At 53.3% G+C, this 22779-nt stretch overlaps 1 protein-coding gene across 1 annotated transcript in view; it reads left to right on the top strand.

Annotated features, from left to right (window-relative positions):
• Positions 1-22779, top strand: part of RPH3AL (rabphilin 3A like (without C2 domains)) — a 139227-nt gene that overhangs the window by 55504 nt on the left and 60944 nt on the right. Inside the window, 2 exon segments of the mRNA XM_027626119.1 lie at positions 1642-1785; positions 4549-4678. Coding sequence (XP_027481920.1) covers positions 1642-1785; positions 4549-4678 — 274 coding nt within the window.

The following is a 22779-nucleotide window of genomic DNA, read 5'->3' as shown; positions in this document are numbered from 1 at the left end:
GCACTTGTGGCTTTTCTTTGCCTGAACACCATGTCCTTCTTTCTGTGGGGGAAACACCTGTTCATCTTGCAAAACCCTGCAGGAGCACTGCTTCTTTGGTCAAGCCATTCCTGATGGTTCTGCCCGTGAGAATTATAGTAATCATCATTAAGTACCACTGATTAAGCAATTGGGCATTTGCTATATGCAGAGCACTTGGTATACCCTGCCTCGTTTACTCCGCTTGGCATCCCTTAAAGGGACAGATCAGGAAACCCGGGATGAACAGCTGCCCACATTCTCACAGCTGGGAAGGGACCGAGCCAAAGGTAAGATCATCCAGTGGACTCCAGTCTGAGCCCTTCATCTTAACCAGCCTGCTGGACTTACAGAGGAAGGACATGTTCTTTAGCTCCCCTGACATACACTATGTTGATAATTACAAGAACTGTTGGCTGCAGTAGCCCAGATGGGGCAGTGAAGTGAGACCACCAATGTCCGTCTGTGTCAGGGATCACCAGGAAGGTGTCCACAGCCTCATCCTCCTGCCCTGTGTCCTGCATCAGAGACTCTTGCTTGCTGTCCCTTCTTTAGGGAAGTACAGCAGCACGTCCCCAACCCCTACCAAGCCTGGCCTTGGAGTGGGTGCCCAGTAAATAGGTCTTGAACGAAGTAGGTCTTCTCATTTTTCATTAAGTAAATATTGGTGTCACTGATTGGGCATCTTCTGTCCCCAAGCCTATTGTCATTCTTCGAGGTGGTGACTTTGCCCTGTGGCCCGCCTCCGTGTTCCTAGCACCTGGTGCAGAATGTCTCAGATAGGCTGGGACCCTGGGCAGAGAGTTGGGTCTTGGTCCACCGCTGCCACTCCCATTCCCTCCACAAAGATAGGAAGGGCATGAGTTCTTCCCCTCAGCCCCTGGGCACATCCTCAGGAGGTGCCCTCCTGCCCCCTCGCCTCCCCTCCGGTCTCTCCTGTGTGGCGGCCCTGCCCTCCTGCCCTCAAACCCTCTCGTTTGCAAACTGCTGTGGGCATCTCCTTTCATACTCAGGGTTTGTTTTTGATCTAATTACCATTCTTTCCTATCCCCAGTCAGCTCCGTTTCACTTAGATGCCACAGAGCTCAGTCTTTTTTTTTTTTTTTTTTTTAAGATTTTATTTATTTGACAGAGAGAATGAGAGAGAGAGCGAGCACAGGGAGGAGAGGGGCCCAGGGAGAGGGAGAAGCAGTCTCCCCGCGGAGCAGGGAGCCCAATGCGGGTATCGATCCCAGGACCCTGGGATCATGACCTGAGCCGAAGGCAGATGCTTCACCGACTGAGCCACCCAGGCGCCCCCAGATCTCAGTCTTGCTGATCTTCTGTGCTCTTCCCTCACAGCCCCACGTGCTGTGGCAGTGGCCTTCTCTGTCCAGAGGGTCGCACCCCACACTCCTGCCTCCTGCCATGCTAAGGTGGCACCGCTGGTCTTTGTGGGGCCCGGTGGCTGGCAGGTGTCAGAGCCAGCACTCAAAACATCTGCCTTGTTCCCTGAACCCCTCTTCTGGACACATAGCACCTGGGCTGTCCCCAGACTGATCTGAGGCGGGGGGGCTTCGGGATATGGTGGGGCCACCTGAGTTTGCACTGCAGTGGCTTCAGGGCCGGCTGTGCTTTCTCCAGGCTGCAGACGGGCTGGTCTGTGCACACCTACCAGACAGAGAAGCAGAGGAAGAGCCAGTGCCTCAGCCCAGCCGAGGTGGAGGCCATCCTGCAGGTCATCCAGAGGGCAGAGCGGCTGGATGTCATGGAGCAGCAGAGAATCGGGTAAGGGCTGCTTCTGAGCTGGGGCGGGAGGGAGCAAGATCCTTGAGAGGGAAGCAAAGTCATTTAGTGTCAATTGGGGGGGGGCCGCTGAGAGTGGCACCCTGGGTCCTAGCACTGGCTTTCAGCGCAGGGAGTGAGTCCACTCTGCCCAAATACCCCTGGGGTGTAGATGCATAACCCAGCCCTGCAAAGCGTCCGTACACTCCTCTGTGAGAAGTGGATAGTGGCTCCTGCGTGGGCCCGAGGCCGTGGGGGGATGAATGAGCATCGTGAGGGGCTCTTCAGTGCCACACACGTGAGGGTCAGCCATGGTCCAGGAGGGATTTGAGTGGAAGTTGAGCCTGGACGGTCCTGCCCCAGCAAAGACTCCCAAGAAGAGATGCTCTCCAGCTTGTTCTAAGCTCTTCTGCTGGCCTCCAGCATCCCAAGCTGACCCCTATACAGCCTTCAGACAGTTTGGTCGTGTCTCTTTTTGTTTGTTGAGTTACCAAAGCAATTCATACCTCCTAGAAAATTGGAAAGACGCAGAAAAACACAAGTAGGGAAACACAAATGCAGTGCCTCGCTTCTGGCAGGATTTAATTTGATTCTGATCTCCTTGTTCTTCTTTTCATCTTTTTCATTAAATATGTGATCATTTAAAAAGTCAGACACTGTAGAAATGCACAGTTCTAAAAGCGAAAGCACCACTGCAAGGACCCTGCTGTCCAGTTTGTTATATGTGCCTCAATAATATGGACGTATTACTGTCGTTTTATTACAAAAAGGGTGTATATCAGCTTTTTTTCCCCATATAAGCTGCCTGACCCTGCCCTCTCCTAGGGTCCTACAAGGAGCTGTGCAGCCCCCCACACTCATGACTGACAAGCCAGCGCCGCATCCCTCAGGCTCCCCCAGGAGGGCATGCTGGGAGCCGGTGGGGGTGTTTCATGTGGGCTCCCTGATGCAGCAGGAAGGGTTTGCACCCCGTCATCCATCTGTCTGGCCTCCACTGTGAACACTGGGTTTGACAGAGATGTGGAATGACCCAGAAGGCGGTGCCTCAGACTAAATGTCTCAGAAGGACAGGTGTATCCTGTATGTTTCCATGAGTTAGAAGGGTTGTACCCACAGGGCCCCTGTGAACAAGCAGTTCAGGCCAGAGCTCAAGCTGGGCTTATTCCTGGGGCCTTGCAGGTTCCTGGGTGAGGGACAGTGCGGAAGGGACCTCTGCGGACATCAGAGGGCGTGTAGGTAGAGGCAGCTCCCCCTTGGCCCCCAGGCAGAGCCTGATCACCTCCAGGGAGAGTGTAGGGAGGGGGGGGGGTCTCCGTGTTGGGCCCTAGGCTCCACCTCTTAGGAACTGTGTAACGCTGGTGGGAAGTGACTTTATATCTCTGAGCCTCAGTCTTCTTATTGTTAAAATGGGGGGAAATAGCCTCCTCCTCCCTGGGAGGTTGAGATAATGTACCTGCACTCTGTCCTGTGTTCCTTCATTCAAGAATTTTCCCTGAGTGTCCCCTGGGGACTGGAGACACAGTGGCCAACAAAACAGAAGTGGCCACCAATTTTGTGAGGGTTGTAGTGTTGCTATGAAAAGAGGGAGTCACAGTGGGCTGAGGGGCCATGGGATCCTGAGGAGAGTCACCTATCCTAGGCTTAGCAGGTTCAGGGATGGCTCCTGGACACTTGGCATCAGAGCTTAAAGAGAAGCTCTTTTTCTTTCTTCCTCCAGCTTCTTCATCCACACACTTGCTCAGACCAAAACCTTTACATCATCCCAGATCTCTCTCTCTTACCTCCTGTACCCCATTTACATGGATGCTGCCTCAGTGCCCCTTTGCTGGGCCTCCCAGCATCTCCTGCTGGCTTCCTCACCTGCACTCCCTCGTTGTAGTCCTGGCTTTCCACAGCGGCTGGAGTGAGCTTTTAAAACTGCCACTTAGGGGGCGCCTGGCTGGCTCAGTCAGAAGAGCCTGTGACTCTTTATCTTGGGGTCCTGAGTTTGAGCCCCACATCAGGTGTAGAGATTACTTAAATGAATAAGTAAGTAAGTAAATAATACTTTTAAAAGTTAAAATAAAAAAATTAAAATGTCCCTTAGATCAAATCCCTCCTCTACTTAAAACTCTTCAGTGGCTTCATGTTGATCTTAGAAAATAATTCAAACTCCATTTTGTGTCCTACAAAACCCATGTAATCTGCCCCTCCTCGCCCCTCCAGGGAATGGCCACACCGGCCTCCCTGCTGTTCTCATGTGCCAAGGCCTTTGTCTTTGCCCCCCCGCCAGCTGTTCCCTCTGCCTGGAGTGCCCCCCCGCCGCCCTGCTCTTCACCTGGTTTGGCCTTGTTATCCTTTAGCTGTCAGGTCACACGTTCTCAGGGAGGCCTTCACTGATCACCACCTGCCATGCTGCCTCTCAGTCTTCTCCCCACACACTTACTTGAATTCATAGCACTCCCCCTGTCTGAAGTGTTTGCTTGTTGACTTTTTATGGACTTTATCTTTATTGAACATACGTTCTTTGAGAGCAGGGACCATGTCTGTCTCTGGCTTGTTTGCTACAATATCCCCAGGGTGTGGCACATCGTAGGTACTCAATTGAGCAAATGAATGATTAGGAGGTAGCCTGGAAAAGGGGTAGGGCAGGGAACAGTATCCCAGGTGAGGGAACAGCACATGGGCCATAGTATAGCACTGGGGCCTCATGGCAGCCATACCTGGGCAGTGGTCAGGTTGGAGACAGGAAACACATTCCATCTGACTCTGTGTCCTGTGCTGCAGACGACTGGTGGAGCGGCTGGAGACCATGAGGCGGAACGTGATGGGGAATGGCCTTTCCCAGTGTCTGCTCTGTGGGGAGGTGCTAGGCTTCCTGGGAAGTTCATCAGTGTTCTGCAAAGACTGCAGGAAGGTAAGGCCCTGCTCTGGCTACCCAATCTGGACCTGCTCTGCAGTTTTGCACTCTGGCTCCCAGGAGTGTATGTTGTATGTGTCTTTGTGTGTCCTTGTGTGCATGTGTGTGCATATGGTATCCTGTGCTTCTTGGCAAGAAGAATTAGGGCCTAAGGTTTAATGGCCTGGCTTCTAGGGCCAACTCCGGGAAATGGACCTCTGGGTCTCACAGGCCTGGGTATGAATTCATACCCAGCTTTTCCACTAGCTGGATGACTTCAGAAAACTTGTTTACTATGTTGAGCCTCATCTTCCTCATCTGTAAAATAGGGGTAATGATAACGGGTACCTTAGAAAATTGTGAGGATTCAATATTATATGCATAGGTCTTAAAAACCTTGTCTGGCACATTAGTACTCAGTAAATTTTATTAGTTATTAAGGAAATAAAATTCTCCTCAGGGCCAAACGGTATGCTAGGGTTATACTTCTTATTCTCTTGGTCTGCTCTCGATCCCTGATCCCTCAAATGAGAATGATCCTTGCTACAAAGTCAAATGGATTTTTCCCTTTTCTTATACTCCACTGATTACTGTAAATGGTGCCACATATTAAATTGTTTCAGATTAAGTCCCAGGCTTAAAATAACTTTTTATTTTTCCTGGAGTTTCTATTTGCCTTTCTTTTCTTATTGAGCCAAATGTGCCTTCCAATCCTTAGGATTATTTAGCATCTCAATTTTACTGTCTATTGCATGGAGCCTACATTTTTGTCCCCTTTTAGACCTTTAGTCATACTCCAGCATAGACTAGTTGCTGCATAGCTGTCATCATGGGACTTCCTTTTACTGCCCTCCTAGGTTAGAGAGCTCTTCCCAAGATACCATATCTTCCTCTTTCCTTTGTTTTTCACTCTAGTTTTACTGGTACCCATCTTCCATGTGTTTTAAGCCTCGAGTTATTTTGGTCAATAAGACAGAGATAGAAACTTCTCTCTTGAGATTATGTTGGGTGAAGGAACTGAAACCAAATAATGATCGAATAAATAATAACATTTCAGGAAGTAATACATTCTAGGAAGAAATAACAGGAAACAGAAGATTGGGGATGGGGTGGTGTGGGGTGGCTAGAGCTGAGAGGACCATAGAGTATAGAGAAGTCAAAGAAGTACTTAGCCACATGAAAGCCATTGGCCACCTTGATAAGGTAATTTTGAGTGGCATTCAAAAGCTGGATGAGAGAACCCAAATGCAAAAAGGTCAATACCAAACTAGTAAGTGGAAAAACCAGGATTTCAGCTAAGATCATTTCCCCCCTGCTGTGTGACATGAGGTGAACTGGGTTAAGGAATGTGGATTTGCTGGTGGAGGGTCCCAAGAATGGTGGAGATGTGGCAGGGGCCTGGGTGGCAGGATAGGGGTGGGCACTTGTGTGCCAACTCCTACTTAAGCCCTCCATAGGCCTTGGACTAGATACCAACATGGGCAGTAGGCAAAGGGTCTCGGAATGTCTTGCTCCCAACCCTTGGGCAGATTGGGTTATACTTTGTGACTTCTGCCTGAGAGAGTAGGGCCCAGCAGCCTATTTCCTCTTTCTGCCTCTCAACCCACAACTGCTGTAAATGTTTAGGTTTGCAAGACCATGATGAGGGGGCAGAGCCATGTCTCTTCCCCTGAAAAAGTCTGGGACCTCTGCTGTAGGGGTAGGCTGCTGTCCTGACCGCTGAAGGGTCCCTAGAGAGCCTTTCCTAGACAACAGTGGCAGTCCCAGGGGAGGATCTCAGCTGCATGGGGAGGGAGGGTAAAAAATGTTCTTCTAGATGCTCTTAACACTCCCCACCCCACTGTACCCTGGAGTACTGGGCAGTTCCAGTTTTGTTTTTTTTAAGATCTTATTTATTTATTTGAGAGAGAGTGAGAGCTAGAGAGAGAGAGCACACACAGAGGGAGAGGGAGAGAGAGAAGCAGACTCCCCACTGAGCAGGGAGCCTGATCCAGGGCTCGATCCCAGGACCCCGGGATCATGACCTGAGCCTAAGGCAGACGCTTAATCGACTGAGCCACCCAGGTGCCCCTGGGTTGGTCCAGTTTGAAATTGTTCTTATTTTGCAGCAGGCTGAGGACCTGGTCTTGGCTTGAGCAGCAAGGTGAAGAGGCCTTTGGGTTTCCAAGGGAAGTTGCTCCTGGGTAGAAGTGGGAGGAGAGGGTACTAGCAGGCATTTGGGTGTTTTCTTCTCCATCCTTGAGAAGATTGTGTCATTCATTCATTCATTCATTCATTCATCCATTCATTCTGCAAATAGTAGAGGGCCCGCTGTGTGCAGGCCCTGTTCTAGGTGCTGGCAGTACCATGAGCAAGAGAGACAAAACCCTTGCTCTCATGGAGATTTTTTTTCCAGGAGTGGGAAAAGGGAGACAACAAACAAACAAAATACTATCCAATAGACTGAGGGCTCTGTAGTGAGTTAGAACAGAGCAGTGTGGTAGGGTACAACTAGGAGGGCCTCTCTGAGCTCAGACCCGAGTGCAAGCAGGAGCCAGCCCTGGGAAGATCTATATGGAAAAGTGTTCCAGGCACAGGGAGCAGCGAGCATGAAGTTCCTGAGGTGGGAAAGCAGCTGGGCAGGTTCGAGGAACTGATGAAGGCATCTGGGGCAGAGGCGGGCATGCCGATCACACAGGAGCTTCGTAAGTCAAGGTCAGGAGTTGAGATTTGATTTCGTGGGATGCCAGTGGAGTGTTCTAAGCAGGATGTGACATGATCTGATTTGTCTTCATAAGTGATGAGCCTCGCTGCTGTCTGGTGAGTAGATGGCAGGGGGACATAAAGTGACCGTGGGAGGCAAGTTAGCACTGCCTGTCTGTCATTGGGGATGAGACGGTAGGGCTGGAGATGAGGCAGCACAGCACGGGAGCCCCATGGTCTAAGAGAATCCCATCTTCTCCGCAGCAGGTGGGTGATGGAGGGTCACTCGGTCCGTCCTGTGTGATGGGGGGCCATGGTCCTCCTGTGCCTGCCAGTAAGTGCTGTCTCTGTGCACGCGGGCGTGGGTTGCAGTCTGAGTATGGGGGCAGGAGCAGGCTGCAGAGGGGATACTGGGAGATCTCTGACATGGGAAGTGTCCAGATCTAAGTCTCAGATGCTACTGGCCACACGGAGCTGTCCCCAGCAAGAAGCTGGCACATTCAGCAGCCACAAGCTAATGAGTGCGCCAGTAGAGCCGGCGGGGGGGTGTGTGTGCTTGGTGCGGTGACCCCCTCCGTAATTGGGTCTGCACGCCCAGGCTGCCAGTCCTCATTATCGGAGGGCTGTGGTGGGAAGGGAGAGGGGCTGGCTGCTTAATTAGAGAGGCCTGGCACTTCTGATTGCTTAGGAGCTGAGTCAGCCAGCTTTTGGTTTGATTGGGAATCCGTCTTCAGCAACCATGGGGGAGGCCAGACAGGGCTGCTGGAGAACCAGCCTGAGCCCGGGATGGCATTGTCACCGTGCAGGGGAAGCCATCACAATTTTTCTGGTCTCAGCCAAAATGTGTTCCACGGTGTGGTCACAGAGGGGCCTGCCTATGAAACAGTGGTCTCCATAATGTGTGCCGAGTCCCTGGAGAAAAGGGACTCTTTCTACTCTGCTCAAAGTCCTTAGAGGAAGTCTAGCTTGTTGGGGGATCAGGCGTCCCACCTGAAGTAGGGAAGCACGGAGGGAAGGGGCCACGCTCGAACCTGATTCCTTGATTCCTGCCCCCAACCAAGGCTCTGAGGAGGTGTGTCCTGCGGAAGTCAGCCCAGACCCACAGCCCGGGAGCTGGCAGGAACCCTGGGGCCACTCATCCCATCCTGAGGGCCCACTCTCATGACCTCATCTGGCCTTAATCACCTCCAAACACCATCCCAGTGGGGGGTAGGACTTTAACACATGAATTTGGAGGGGGCACAGTCAGTCCCTGGTACCTACTAGAACAGAAGCTCTGGGGATGGGAGCATTGATCTGTGCTTAACAAACACTCCAGGGGAAGCTGATTCTCTTTGGTTCGAAAACCTCTGCTCTAACATCCTAGCCCCAGGCCCGGCTCAGGCTCAGGCCGGAGTTAAAGGCCCTCTGCTCCCCTTGCCCTCCCCCCCGCCACCTCCCCACCCCGACACCACACACACCCCAGCTCAGGGGCCCCGCACCCTCCCTCAGGCCATCCTTGCTCTTGCAAACAGTGGGCACTGAGGCCGTGGTCTTTCTTACCTTGCGATGTCCTTTAGGCTTTAGAAAGCTCTTTTTTTTTTTTTTTTAAAGATTTTATTTATTTATTTGACAGAGAGAGACACAGCGAGAGAGGGAACACAAGCAGGGGGAGTGGGAGAGGGAGAAGTAGGCTTCCCGCTGAGCAGGGAGCCCGACGTGGGGCTCGATCCCAGGACCCTGGGATCATGACCCGAGCCGAAGGCAGACGCCCAACCGACTGAGCCACCCAGGCGCCCCTAGAAAGCTCTTTTTGATACTCAGGACAAAGCTGCAGGGAGAGCAGGGGTGGTGAGGCTGTTCCCCAGTCACAGCTGGAGAACAGGGGTTCATTTGAGGTCATGTGGCCTACTTGGGTCCCCCAGCGGGTGGCGGGAAGCTGGGTCCCCCAGGGGTGTTCGTGGGGCCATGCTAGGCCTCCACTCTTTCAGGCCAAAGTAGTCACAGCATTTCCCTTCCTTGGAGAAGCAGGGCCATCTTTCTAAAGAATGCAGGAGAAGAAGCATATTTACAGGTTAAATATTGAGAACTTTCCTTTAAAATCAGGAATAAGGCAAGTTCTATGCATGTTTATCACTGCTTCCATCCAACATTGGACTACCAGCCAGCCCAGTGCAATCAGGCAAAGAAAGAAATGTGGGGTGTACGGGTTGGAGAAGCGTAGCTACAGCTGGCGTTATCTGTGAATGACGTCATTGCGTAACAAGAAAGTCTGACAGAATCTAAATACTAATGGTTACAATCAGTAGGTGAATTTATTAGCAGGGTTGTTGCCTATAAGTTTAACATACGTGTCAGAAAATAAGTATTTCCATACACCTGAGACAAAAATGAGAGAAAATAAAAAGTGCAGTTTAGGACAACGGAGCCACTGATAGGCAGAGAATGGTCTTTTGAATAAATAACACAAAGCTATTTGGATATTCATATGGAAAAAGATGTACCTTGACTTACCTCATACTAGGCACAGAAATCAATTCTAGATTGATTTCAGATTTATCTATTTATTTATTTTAGAAGATTTTATTTATTTTTTTAAAGATTTTATTTATTTGACAGATTGAGAGAGCATAAGCAGGGGGAGTGGCAGAGGGAGAGGGAGAAGCAGGCTTCCCGCTGAGCAGGGAGCCCGATGCGGAACTCAATCCCAGGACCCTGGGATCATGACCTGAGCTGAAGACAGCCGCTTAACCGACTGAGCCACCCAGGCGCCCCTATTTTAGAAGATTTTATTTATCTATTTGTCAGAGAGCACAAAGCAGGGGGAGCGGCAGAGGGAGAAGCAGGCTCCCCACTGAGCAGAGAGCCCAATGCGGGGCTCAGTCCCAGAGTGGGTGCCTGTGTCAGCATGAAAGATGCCTTTGGGGACCCCACACACATCCAGATGGCCCTGTCTGGAGGCCGCCCTCCCACCTCTGCTCTGTCCAGTGCCAGCAATGGGGCTGGCTGGCTGCCCTCACTGCCACGGGGGAAACGGCTTTTAGCCACTTTCCCAGGACCTTCAGAAGCAGCCTGAATGTTCTCAGGATGTTCCCAGTGCAAAAGCTAAATACCGGGGGCCAGGTCGAGCCCACCTCGAGGGGCCAGGGGCCGATGCAGGCAAGAGAATGGAGCGGCCCTCTTGGGGGACTTGCCCCTCTTTTGGAGCCAGCTCAGCTCCCTAGGCCTGTCTTTGCAAATGAAATGGGCTCTCCTTAAGGGCAGTCTCTGCAGAATTCTGTCCTTCGTTCATTCTGCGGTGTATATCGGGCACCAACTGTATGCCAGGCTGTGGAGATAGCGGCGATGAACAAGGCAGGAGGCAGCCCGGCCCTTGGGAGCATTGCTAGTAACCCTGATAGTCAGTACCCCTCTCACTGACCACACAGACACTGTTGTAAGGGCTTTTCACACAGCAACGTACTCAGTCCTGCTAACAACCCTATGGGGGCAGCACTGTTATCGCCCTTTTACATATGGGGAAACTGAGACACTGAGTGGTTAAAGCCTGCCCGAGGTCCCTCAGCGAGTTCATTGTGGAGCCAGGATTTGAAACCAAGCAGGCTGGTTCTGAGCATCCTGGCTAGGCACTGGGGCCCTGCCTCACCTCCGTGGAGTGGATGACGTAGGAAGTCAAGATGGACAAGAATAGCTAAATACAATAATTTCAGAAAGCGGTGGGCAAAACCATAAAGATCAGGGGGAGAGACACAGTGACAGCCAGTGGGGCGGGAGTAGGGAGGAGCTATTTTATTTTGGATGCACAGCATGAGCTCCTATAAGCTGACATTTGAGCTGAGACAGTGACAAGAAATTTACGTTGGAAGAAAGTGTCCCAGGCCCGGGGAAGGGAGGGGTGTGTGGACAAGGTACTGAGGGGGAAGAGCGAGGCACAAGTGAGAAGCAGAAGGGAGAAGGCCAGGGAGTCTGGGAAGGGAGAGGGCCCCACAAATGACCCTTCAGATCTCTGTAGTTTGCCCCTTGTTGGGCCTGCAGAGTGGGGGCTGCCCCACCCTGCTCCTTGGATGAATTTGAGTCCCGCAAAACAGGAAGCAGTTTTTTAAAATGTTTTAATTTGTGGTAAAATGTACATCACATAAAACTTACGGTGTTAACTGTTTTTAAAGGGTACCGTTCAGGGGCATTAAGTCCATTCACATGGTTGTCCTACCATCACCATCCATCTCCAGAACTTTCTCATCTTGTGAAACCGAAACTCTGTACCCATTAAACACTCCCATTCCCACCCACCCCAGTCCCTGGCACCCACCAGCCTACCCTCTGCCTCTGGGAGTTTGACTTCTCCAGGTGCCTCATATAAACAGAAGCATGCAGCGTTTGAAAGAAGTGACTGGCTTCTTTCACTTAGCGTGATGTCTCCAGGGTCCATCCATGTGGGAGCCTGTGTCAGATTTTCCTGCTTTTCTAAGGCCAAATAATATGCCACTGGGTGTACCTAACCCACGTTGTCGATCCATGACTCGGTCGATGGGAACGGGGGTTGCCTCCACATTCTCGCTGTTGTGAATAGTGCTGCGATGAATAGGTGTGCAAATCTCTCTTCGAGGCTCTGCTTTCCATCCTTTCCAGAAGTGGGATTGCTGGGTGGTGTGGTGATCCTATGTCTCATTTCCTGAGGAGCCGTTCCGTGGGTCTCCGCGGCGGCCGCAGCGTTTTCACAGTGCCACCGACGGTGCCCGAGGGCTGGGAGGGGGCGGTGTGTTTCGCGGAGCCCGCCTCCTGGATGGACGCCGGGTGAAGGTCATCCACGCGCCCCGTCCATCAGCGGCCCTGTCCTCTCCACGCCTTGTCCTTTCTCCTCCTCGACCTAACTCAGATGTGGAGGACATGTAGTTCGTGCCTCATGACCAAGATGAATTTTTTCATTCAGCTATTCATGTTTCCTCAGTTCCCGGGAAGAGTCACTTAACTTGTCTGCACCGCAGGCCTGCTCTGGCTGCTTGCGTGTCGCCCAGGCTTTTTGGCAGTTGACTGGCCAAGCTCGGGCGATCGGGCCACACGCCACACATGCGGCGCCTTGGAGCATCTGCCTCGCTCCGGCGTCTTAAGAACGGAGTATCTCGGTGAGGGCACGCTTCTCTCACGTGCTGTTCTGGTGCCTGTGGCGTGTCTTTCCTGCCCCCACACTGGCCTCTGTCTTGCCGTTTTGTGCAGTTCAGAGCCCGTTCCGTTCACCCTGTCGTGCCGCTGCCCTTGACCTCAGCATCTTCAGGACAAAGGCAGCAGAGGAGCTGCCAAGCGAGGGTGGCCTCTGGGAAGCACGCAGCCTCCTGAGGTCAAGGCCTGGGGCTTCCGAGAGAGAGAGAGAGAGAGAGAGAGAGAGAGAGAGAGAGGATTTGTGGCCATTGGGTCACCCCCACAACCCTTGGAGCCTCTCCCACTAGCTCAGCTTCCCGCCGAGCCCTGCCCCCTGGAGCTCACGGCTGGTGAAAGTGCTGCGCAGCGTGAGAATGTGTAGCAGAGGTGTGGGGTGATCTGGAGCGCTGGGCCGCAGGAGAGCTGGAGGGCTGCAGAATAGAGCTAGTTCTCAGCCGGGCTGGGCCAGGAGGGTGAGCACCCAGGTGCCAGGGGAGGGCGTTTCAGGAGACACAGCTGCGCAGAGGCAGGGTGAGAGGAAGAGCTATGACTGGCGGGGCCAGAGCTGGTGGTGGGGGTGTGGGGGAGTGCCGGGGGAGCGAGGGAGGGGGAGGGGGGAGAGGCAGGCTGTGGGAGGGAAGGAATGGGGCTGGGCTGCTGAGGATCCTGTAGGCAGCAAAGCCATCAAAGGGTGTGAAACAGGGAATGACAAACAGGTGGGTTTTTGGGGAGGTTCCTTCCAGAGGCAGATTTGGAGGAGGGAATGTGTAGTGGGTTGGAGAGCCTGTTGGATGCTGAATTATCCAAGTAGTAATAATGAGGGCCTGAATTCAGAGAGGAACAACCAGGATGGAGACTCAAAAGACAGGAGTATAAATAACAAAAGCTACCAGTGATGGAGAGCCCACTGGATTACCAGCCACCCTGGGAGGTCATGATCCCCACTTTGCAGGTGAGGAAACACCTCGCCTGGCCACACAAGGGTCAGTGGCAGGGTCTGATGGCCTTGCCCGGTGCTATGCTTGTGCTCAGGGCCTGGCGTGCAGGGCTGGGCTGGGGCAGGAGCGGGACTGGTTGGGGCATATTGGTGCAGATGGGACCGAGGTTGCTGGGGGAAGCCATATGGACCGTGTGGTCTGTGGGCAAGATCCCAGGCCGCGGCATCTGAAGAGGGACCCTGGAGGGAGATGAGCAGCCCAGAGGTGGATGTCAGCAGCGGGGGGATGAGGGGGGCGACTGAAGTGACATGGGAGAAAGTGAAGGTCTGGGTTGAGTAGAAGACTCCCACCACATGCGGCATGGTGGGAGGGAGGTTCTCCCCTTGACCCTGCCTAAATGAATTATCCAGAGACATTTCTGTGACTTATTGTTCCGACGTGGGTGTCATGCTTTTGAAGTATCAGGGTCTCTCTGTGTAGCAGGTGAACCAGGACGGGTCACTGGGCACCTGTTACCCGTCAGGTCACCCAGGTGTGACAGGGGTCACACTGAGAAGGATTGATTCATAAAAATGTCAGGGAAGCTGCCCAGTAGGGTGTTGGGGGCGGTGCAGAGGCCGTTGGAGAGGGCTGGGCCTCCAGGGAGTGGTGGTTCTCCTCAGTTCTGAGGTAGGTGCCACCCCGTCCTCCTCATTGTCCCTTGTGGGGCCACCTTCAGGGCCACCAAGAGCTCAGGGCTTTTGTGCTCTCTCTTGACCATGCCCCTACTTGGGCTTCACCATGAGCCCCGACTCTACCATCGCCTGCACCTGCAGCTCCGAGTGTGTTTCCAGAACTGTGGAAACAGGCTGTGCACCTGGGAGCTTACTCTAAGCATCCTGGGGACCCTGCCTGTGCCCTTTTCCTCTACTGCACCAGGCACCCAAGAGCTGGGTGGCACTCGACCAGGGGTTGATACCTATTTTTGTACAACCTTTGAACTAGAATGGTTTTTACATTTGCAAGTGGTTGGAAAAAATCAAAACAAGAATATCCTGTGATACATGAAAGTTACACGAAATTTCAGTGTCAATGTCCATCAAGTTCTGTTGGAACAGGCTCCGCCCGTTCACTTACATATGGCTACTTTGGCTTGACAGAGAGCCTAAAATGCTTACTTTCTGGCCTTTTACCAAAAAAGTGTGCCAACTCTTTCCCAACCCGTTAGCCCCCACCCAAGGCGCCAGGCCACTCGGAAGTGGGAAGGGGTGTGACTTCCTTCCCCTCCCTGCTGTGTGTTGCTGGGGCTCCAGGGTATTAAAGGATTTAGGAAGGTAGCCTCCCCTTATCTGTATTGGTTCTCTTCTAGAATTTTTTCCTCCTGGAATTTTAAAAAAGTACTTTTCACCATTGCATAGAGGTGAAGAGTCCTGGCTTTGGGCTGCCTGGCTTCGCCGCCTCCCTTGGGCAAGTTGCCTCTCCCCTCTCTACCTCAGTTTCCTGACCTGGAAATGAAGACTAGTGATCGCACCTACCTCACAAAGGGGCGGGAGAGGCGGAAGGAGTGAAGTGTATGGCCCGCCTGGCGTATGGTAACTGCACAATAATTCTAGAACTCAAACAATACAGAGCATATAAAATTCAGCTCCACACCTCCATCCTTCACAGCCTGGGCGTTTGTCCTTCTGCACACGCGTGCAAGTGCAGGTGTGTATACATACATAACTTTAAATGGGACCATAAAATACTCTTCACTCTGTAGTCCTTTTTTTTAACCTTTTTTTTTTCCACTTAATAAATCAAAGATGCCCTTCTTTGGGGGCATCAGTTAGATTTGGAAATCTAATTCCATCTGTAGGAGCTATATTGATGTAAGAGAATTTGTCACGCTTCACTGTGGCCCTTCTCTTCCAGGCTGCTCACACACACCATCTGGGGGTCAGCACTGGGGCGGGACGCCGGGCCCAGCCCTCTCACCCCTATCCCCGTTAGGTGTGGCTTCTTCCTTCAGCCCCACCTCTCCCAGGGCCACAGCTGCAGCTCAGCATCTGCTGCTTTCCTCTGCTCAGGCTTCTCCTGCGCACACGTGTGTGCACATCCACTCCCCTCCCCCCACCAAGCCTGAAATCCAGTCGGGGCCATGGGTCAGGTTCTTTCCCAGAAAGGAGTCCGAGGATGGACACAGCTAGTGGGGTGCGGCGGGGGCGGTGGGGCCAAGTCTGTGGGTGAGAGCCGTCCACATCTGTCAGTGGCACCTGCAGTGAGGGGGCCTGCAGTCAGGAGACCGGCCACAGGTGCAGCTCTTTCTGATTCCCCCAGGGGACCCCAGAGCAACATCTCTTCTCCACTCCCGGGCCTCGGGCCTCCCCTGTGGCGGGGAAACGGTCAGGTGAGAGGGTCTCTCGGGCCCTTCCAGCACTTTCCTCCTGTGAAGCTCAGGTTGCGTCAGCCTTTGCAGCATTCCTGCCCCGGACCTGCTCCCCAGGGGCCATTGGCGGCCTCGCAGATCATGGAGCGGCAGCTGAGGGCTACACCTCATTTCTCAAGCCTCCAGAACGCAGTGGGGCTTGTTGTTTTAAAGCCGCAGTTTACTTCCCAGTGTGCTTTGGCTCAGGCCGTGGTTGCGTCCATGTCGTCTCAGCAGGAGAAAGCCAGTGTGGGGGTTGGCATGTCCTTCTGAGAGCCCCTCTGCCTCGGATGTTTCTCTGATGCCACATGGCCCTCACAGCCCCCCCTCGGAGGTAGGTAGGCAAAAGGCAGTGATTTTACCCATTTTCCAGATGGAGAAGTAGGCTAAGCGAGAACTCTCACTGCTCGGTTCAACACTGCCCACATATCCTGTGGGAAGTAGAGCTAAAGACATGTAGGAGACCCCCCAAAGGAAGGTGCTGTCTGGCGGCGGCTTGCCAGTGGGGTACCAAAGTGCATCGCCCCTAGAGCCCCCACCATCACAGGGCACAGCGCCAAACACCAGCCCCCCCTCCCGAAGCAGACCCATCACAGAGCGAGCCTGGGGCCTTACCCTGGTTTGTCACACCCCTGAAGTATCTGGGTGGCTGGAGGGAGGTTGCTGGGGGTTGTTGAGTGGTGGACCAGAGTCAGTGTGAGGCCAGCTCCTCACTGAGCAGGCAAAGGCTTCTACAGGCTTGGGTTGGGGTGTCGGGAACTGTGGTTGGGCCCCTTCCCTGAGGACACCTGTCCTGCACCCCCGGGGGCTCCTTGCCCTCCGGGCTCAGCGGCCCTTTTCCCAGGGTCTGGTCAGTGTAGCTTTGGGAGAACGCGGACAGCAGGAAGCAGTGTTGGCAAATCAGTTTAGTGGCTGTTACCAGGAACAGTAATTTTGTGCAGCCTCTTGTCCTCCGTTGTGGTAAATAACAGATAATGACATTTCCAGGCAGTGGTGTGGCCCTCACCTCTCCGGCTGCGCCCTGCAAGCTGCCACACTTCGGAGGGCCTCTGTTTTTCCTTTCGTGACATTTCCCTCCTGACTGTTTGCTGTTCACTGACTTTAACTCGAGGTGGATTTAGCCAGTTCTCTGTTCCCCCTCGGGGGGCTGGGGGGACACAGGGCACCTCTCCTGCTGAGGGTGGAGGGAGGAGCTGACCATCCTTCTGCGGCCCCCATTAGGCTGGCCTTCCAAACCAAGAAAGAACCAGGCCTTTCTCAGAGGCAGCTTAGGGGCTCTGCGACTTGCCTTCCAAACCCTTTCCTCACCCTTGCCATCCCGCCTTTTGTGGGAGGCGTGACTCTCCCAGGTGACAGATGGAGAGGCCTTCCAGAGACCCCTCTTGTCTAGGAACCACCCCTGCCTTGCTTGAGTTTCCAGGTGTAGCGGGGAGTGTGGCTTGGGCCCTCCGGGGAGAGCGGCCTGAGCCCCTGCAGAGCCACCCCACCAGGCTCCTGACTGCCCCGAGCGGAGGCTCATGCGCTTTCCGGCTCACGCTGTGCTCGGTCATCTTGCTCAGGTGTGATCAGCGCGCTGCTCCCTGCTGCCTATAGAATGAAGTCCGACCGCCCCCACCTGGTATCGGGGCCTGCAGTCCGTCCCCTGAGCACAAGCCGCTCACTTCAGCAGCATAAATGGAACACCTGGGCTGGGGGTTCTGAGGCCTGAGGTTTGGGGCCCCGACTCCACCTGGCCCAGACAGGTCACCGCTCTCCTCGGCGCTCTCCTGGGCGCTCTGTCCCGCCCGGCTTGGCAGGAGGGCCCCTCCTTGATTAGTAGTGATGCAGCTCCCACAATGTTTTGAAGCCCTAGGGTGTTGGTCTAGTCTGCTGTATTTTTCAAGTTAAAAAAAAAAAAATCAGTTCCAACAAAGTATTTTTTGGCTTCAAGGTTGTTTGCTGTGTCCCAGGCACTGGAGGGAGTGGGTATTTTCACATAAACTGAGAGTAATGATAAACCTGTAAAGTCAGAGAAGGCTGTGCTGACCCCGTGGACAGGTGGGGCTCCCTAGGGGCTGGAATGTCCCATGCCTAGTTGGCGGGGGCAGGGCTGGGGGATGCGGGCGGTGGGGGGTCTCCTGACTTGAACCAGGCTGCAGTTGGTGCTGACTTGGCTTCTGGCGGACCCTGACCAGCCATCCCCAGTCTCCCAACCCTCCTGTTTCCCAACCTGGTCTCTTTGGCCAAGCAACTTGAGTTTGCTGGACTGCTGGCAGTCTCGTCCAGCTTTGGGCCCCGTGGTCATGCTCCAGGTCCCCTTCTGCCTCCCCCAGGTGCTGGCCCCTCCTGTGCTCTCTTTCTCCACCAGCTCCATCCCTAAGAATCCAAGCGTTCAAGTCCCCTTCAGACTAAACAAACATTTATTGAGCACCTAGGGCACTGTCCAGGTTCTAGAGCTCCCTCAGGGAACGAGGCAGGCAAGGCTTCAGCCCTCCCGAAGCACCTTCCAGGGGTGGTGAAATCAACAGTAGACAGCACACAGATCAATATGGAAAGTTCACTCCGCTGCCCTTAAGTTCCCCAACTTCAGCCCGCCCTCTTTGTTGCTTGGCCTTCCTCCCCAGCCGTGGTCTTGTGTGTCAGCTACCACTGGGCAGCTATTCCAAGGGACTTCTACTCACACTGCAAACAGCGGCGTGTCCAAAGCCAATTATCCCGCCTGACCCTCTCTCCGCCCTGTTACCTTCACCACCATACATCCTGTTGTCCACATTAGCAGCCTCAGAATGACCTGGAGCCTTCCTTTGCCTCGCCTCCCTTACCCAGCCAGGAGTTGGAATTCCATAGGCATCTGGGAATGTTCTGGAAAAAGAACCTTTGCTGAGAATGTGGAGGACAGATCGACCAGGAAAGTGACTGAATCACTCAGCAAAGGCATTTTTTTCTGAAACCCAGATCTGATCTGGCCCTCCCATCCTTGCGTCCTGAAAAGCTGTGGCATCCGGCGTGCACACGGTGCTTGTTGCTCAGACCCTCCCACCTTTCCTAGCTGACTTTTTGCCTGCAGGTTGACCTGCTAACGTTGGGCATTTGAATGCAAATGATGTCCTTTTTCTCCAAGGAGTCATACATAATTTTAGAGGCAATTTCAATATGTAGAAATGTCTACTCATTGTGGAAGTGCACGGGAGGAAGTTACTAGTACTTTGCTGGGGGATAAATCAAGGAAGGAGCCTTGGAGGAGGAGACATTCACGTTGTGCCTGAAGGATACATAGAAGTTTGCTGGGCATGAAGCAAGCCTGGGAAAAAGCTCGGAAGCATGGAAGTACCTAGAGTGTTGGGAGCAGACAGTGGGGCATGGGGAGGGGGCCTGAGAAGGGCTGAGGAGCAAGATTCTCAGATGTGTGTGCATGTTTTCTTCTCTCTTTGCTCCTCACCTTGGAAGCCTTGCTGGGCTTGCAGCCTGGTCCAAGACCTGGGGGGTAACAGGGCCTCAGGAAGTGTTTACTCAATGCCCTGGCCTGCAGCTGAGGTTGCTGCCCACCAACTTCTAGGGAAAGGGATGGTGGAGGCTTAATGGGAGCCTCTTGCCTCGCCTTCCCATCGAAATTTCAAGTCTTCCAAACGTGGGGCTGTGACTTCAGTGTCTTTGGGGTCAGGCCCACACCCTGGTCACATGCCCTGGAGCCATAGAGTTTCTTGAGTTGGACATACCTGGCCAAGGGCTCCTTGCATAGTCATCGCTGACCAGAGCGGGCATCCCCCGTCCAAGGTGCAGCTTGGTGGTGGCCCCGAGGAGCCAGGCTTACTTGCAGCCATTAGTTCAGTGGGTGCAGAGAGGGGCAGGGCATTTTCAAGATGCTGGATTGTGAGGACAAAAAAAAAAAAAAAAGATCTAGTTCTTCTTTAGCTGTGGTTCTGAGAACCAGGTTCCTTTAACAGAACTCAAGCCAAATTTCTACCAGGTGGCAAGCGTGCCTCCCAGTGAGAAATTGTCCGTGAGAGGCCTGGGCTTCTGGAAAGCAGAGGGTGATGATGCAGCCATGGTTGGGCTGAGGGAGGCCAGAGCTGGCTTGGGGACTTCCAGTTCCTTGTGTTCATGTTCCTGGCGTGGGCAGTGTCTGTCCATTTCCTGGGCCCTAGAAGCATCCTTCTTAACAAGTGGGGGGGGTCACAGAGGTCCATGGGTGAGAGGTAAGATTGGGCCTGGGGTTGCAGTCCAACGCTCCACTTCCTCCCCTTGGGTGACCCAGACAGGTTACCAAAGCTGTCTGCCCACTCATGCCGTGCCCAGCACATGGTACGTATTATATAAGCTCTTGCTTTTATTATTATGGACCTGGGTCCCCCACCCTGACTCTGCCACTTCCTTTTAACATGAACTTGGCCAAGCCACCCAACATCTCGGCCTCCAATCCCTCATCTACAACATTCAGATCATAAAAGCACCCTCACAGGGCTGTTGCGAACATAAATGAGATTGAATGTGGTAATGATAATGTGTGTTGAGCGCTGAGCATGGTGCCAGGCATGGAATAAAGTGCTCAATAAATGGTGGCTATTATCATTATTATGAGTTGTAATTCTAAGTAACCATGCAGCAGGGAGCAAGATGGATGGAAGCCGGCTCCCTCCACCACCTGGGCCCTCACTCCCTCCTGACAGAGTGGGGCTGGAGAGCGACAGACCGTGTGACATGGCGCTCCTGGGAGACCACTGGCCTGAGCCTCGTCCTCCAGGGACTCGGGTGGAGCCCCCTAGACCTGCAGCTAGGAGTCTGGGGGACGAGATGTCCTCAGCCATGGCTCTGGCACTGTCAGCCCCAGGAACCCAGGCTGGCAAGAGTTCTTCCCCTGGGCTGGAAGGAGCTAATCAGGACTCAGGGATTCTAGGCTCAGGCCTTGTCGGAGCCAAGCAGGGGAGAAGCCAGCTGTGTTCAGAGCTTATGGAAATCTTGATGGTAGAACTCCATTGACCATTATATTCCTTCTCCCTCGGCCGGTTGGTTCAGTGACAAGCGAGCCCTGAGGTACACACCAGGCGCAGGAGATTTTAGGAGGGTTGTGTTCAGGGACCTGATAGAACCGTTCTCAGAGGAGTGGCAAGTTCTTACACATGTTGTTTCCCGCTTGTCTGGAAAAGAGGCAAAAATTAGAGACACAGTTTCTGGTCTGAGAGGTGATGCTGAGGAAAAGCAGCATCAGAAAGAGTTAGCGGGGCTGAGGGGGCAGGTGGGGCGGCATCTGCGCCCCCCCACCAGCCTGGCAGCTTCATCTTGCCCGAAGCAGCCCATGAGCGCGTCAGACGCACACGGTGGTGCACAGGCGCAGAGATGATCCAGAGCCACATCCAGGCACGATTTCTTATCACGTGCTTGTGAATGTTAAAAATCCAGAGCTGCTTCTGTTGCGTTTTCAACCCCCCTCTGCACTCAGGGCTCGGTGCTCACTGGCTGGAGTGAGGTGTTTTGGAAGCTAGTCTTGAAATCTGCGGTGCTTCCTTTCAAGGAAGGGTTGGTGGGTGCCTGACCGGCAGATGTCAGAGGCTCATCTGGAGGGGGTGGGCCTGCTCAAAACTGGCTATGCAGCCTCCCGGAAGCCTGGGTGAATAGGGGACATCTGGCCCTGCGTGGTCATGCATCTGCCACCTGCAGCCAGGATGGAGAGAGCTGGTGTGTCCTGGGCCCGGCCTTACAGCGGGAAGCACAGAGAGAGTTGACTTCCTTCCGAAATTCTTCTCCTGTTGACTCCTGGCTTCTGTCTCAGATGGAGCAGCAGATAGCTGGCATTCTTGAGGCTGCATGTCTTTGGGCCTGAGTGACTCGGTACTTGTAGGTGCTCAGGGCTGAGGTCAGTGTGCCCCCAGCCCCACTGGCCCCTGGGCTGTGTCCTGGTGAATGGAAAGGAGGTGGCGCCCGGCTGTGTCCTCTCCCACTTGAGGCTTGACCTAGTCCACAGCTCTGGAGGAGGGGCTGGCTCTGCCGTCACTTGGGGGTGGGGGTGGGGGTAAAGGCTTGGATAAGTGTCTGGGCAGCTGCTCGGGGCTCAGCATGGGGTTCCCATCCCAGCTCCCCGTGGTCAAGTTCTTTAACCTCAAGCCTCGGATCCCTCATGTATAAAACAGGGACAATAATACCCACCTCCTAGGTTATTACAAAAATTAATAAGGTTCTACATAAAACACGTAATTTGGTGCCTGGTGTAGCATAAGTGCTCAGTGTGTAAATATTTATAATATGTACATCGGTATCTCAGCAACCTAGTCACCTGGCAGCAGGACCTAGGTTCCAGATATAGAATCTGTGGAGACGAGTCCGTCTCCAGCCCCTACACTCCTGGCCCACAGGGCTGGGGAAGCCCCTCCAAACCTGGCTCATGTCTCCAGGGTTGAGCAGGGCTGAGCCTATGATCTGGGGGGTCAGGGACTCAGTGACACCATCTGGGAGAGGCTGGGGGACGAGGCTGACGATCTACATTTGAGCCACAGTCGACCAAAAAGTCCCGTCTCCTGCCTATTTGTGCATAGGCTTTCAGCTTCTTGAATCCATCCTGACCCACAAAAATCCAGATCTGGTCAAAAAATGAACTTGGGGCGAGTGATTTCCCAAAGCATTTAGCATAGGCTTCCTTTAAATAGGAATTCTGCTTATCCATTGAAAATAGATTTTGACTTAGCACAATTTGATTTACATCTGGGGCGCTATCCTTCCATATATTTTTCTGTGCATATATTGACTTCTAAATAGATACAGGCACTTATACATATTTATACGGTAGAGCATCACACTATGCATACTGTTTATAACGTGCTTTTAGATTTAATTTATTGTGAGTGTTGCTCCATTTCAGGATGAATACAGCTTCACTGTGATTGTTTTCACTTTTTTTCGTTTCTGTCGTCAGCATTTTTATTGCTGCATAGCTTTCCCCAAAACGCGACCGGATTGTTCCTTGTTGAGCATTTGATCTCGAGCCCTGGGAACACATTGTGTGACACGAGGGGCACACTTGCAGGCTT

Source organism: Zalophus californianus, chromosome 16 (assembly GCF_009762305.2).
Source record: "Zalophus californianus isolate mZalCal1 chromosome 16, mZalCal1.pri.v2, whole genome shotgun sequence".
NCBI lineage: Eukaryota > Metazoa > Chordata > Mammalia > Carnivora > Otariidae > Zalophus > Zalophus californianus.
Note: the sequence above shows the minus strand (reverse complement) of the source record. Positions and strands in the feature narration are given on the sequence as shown.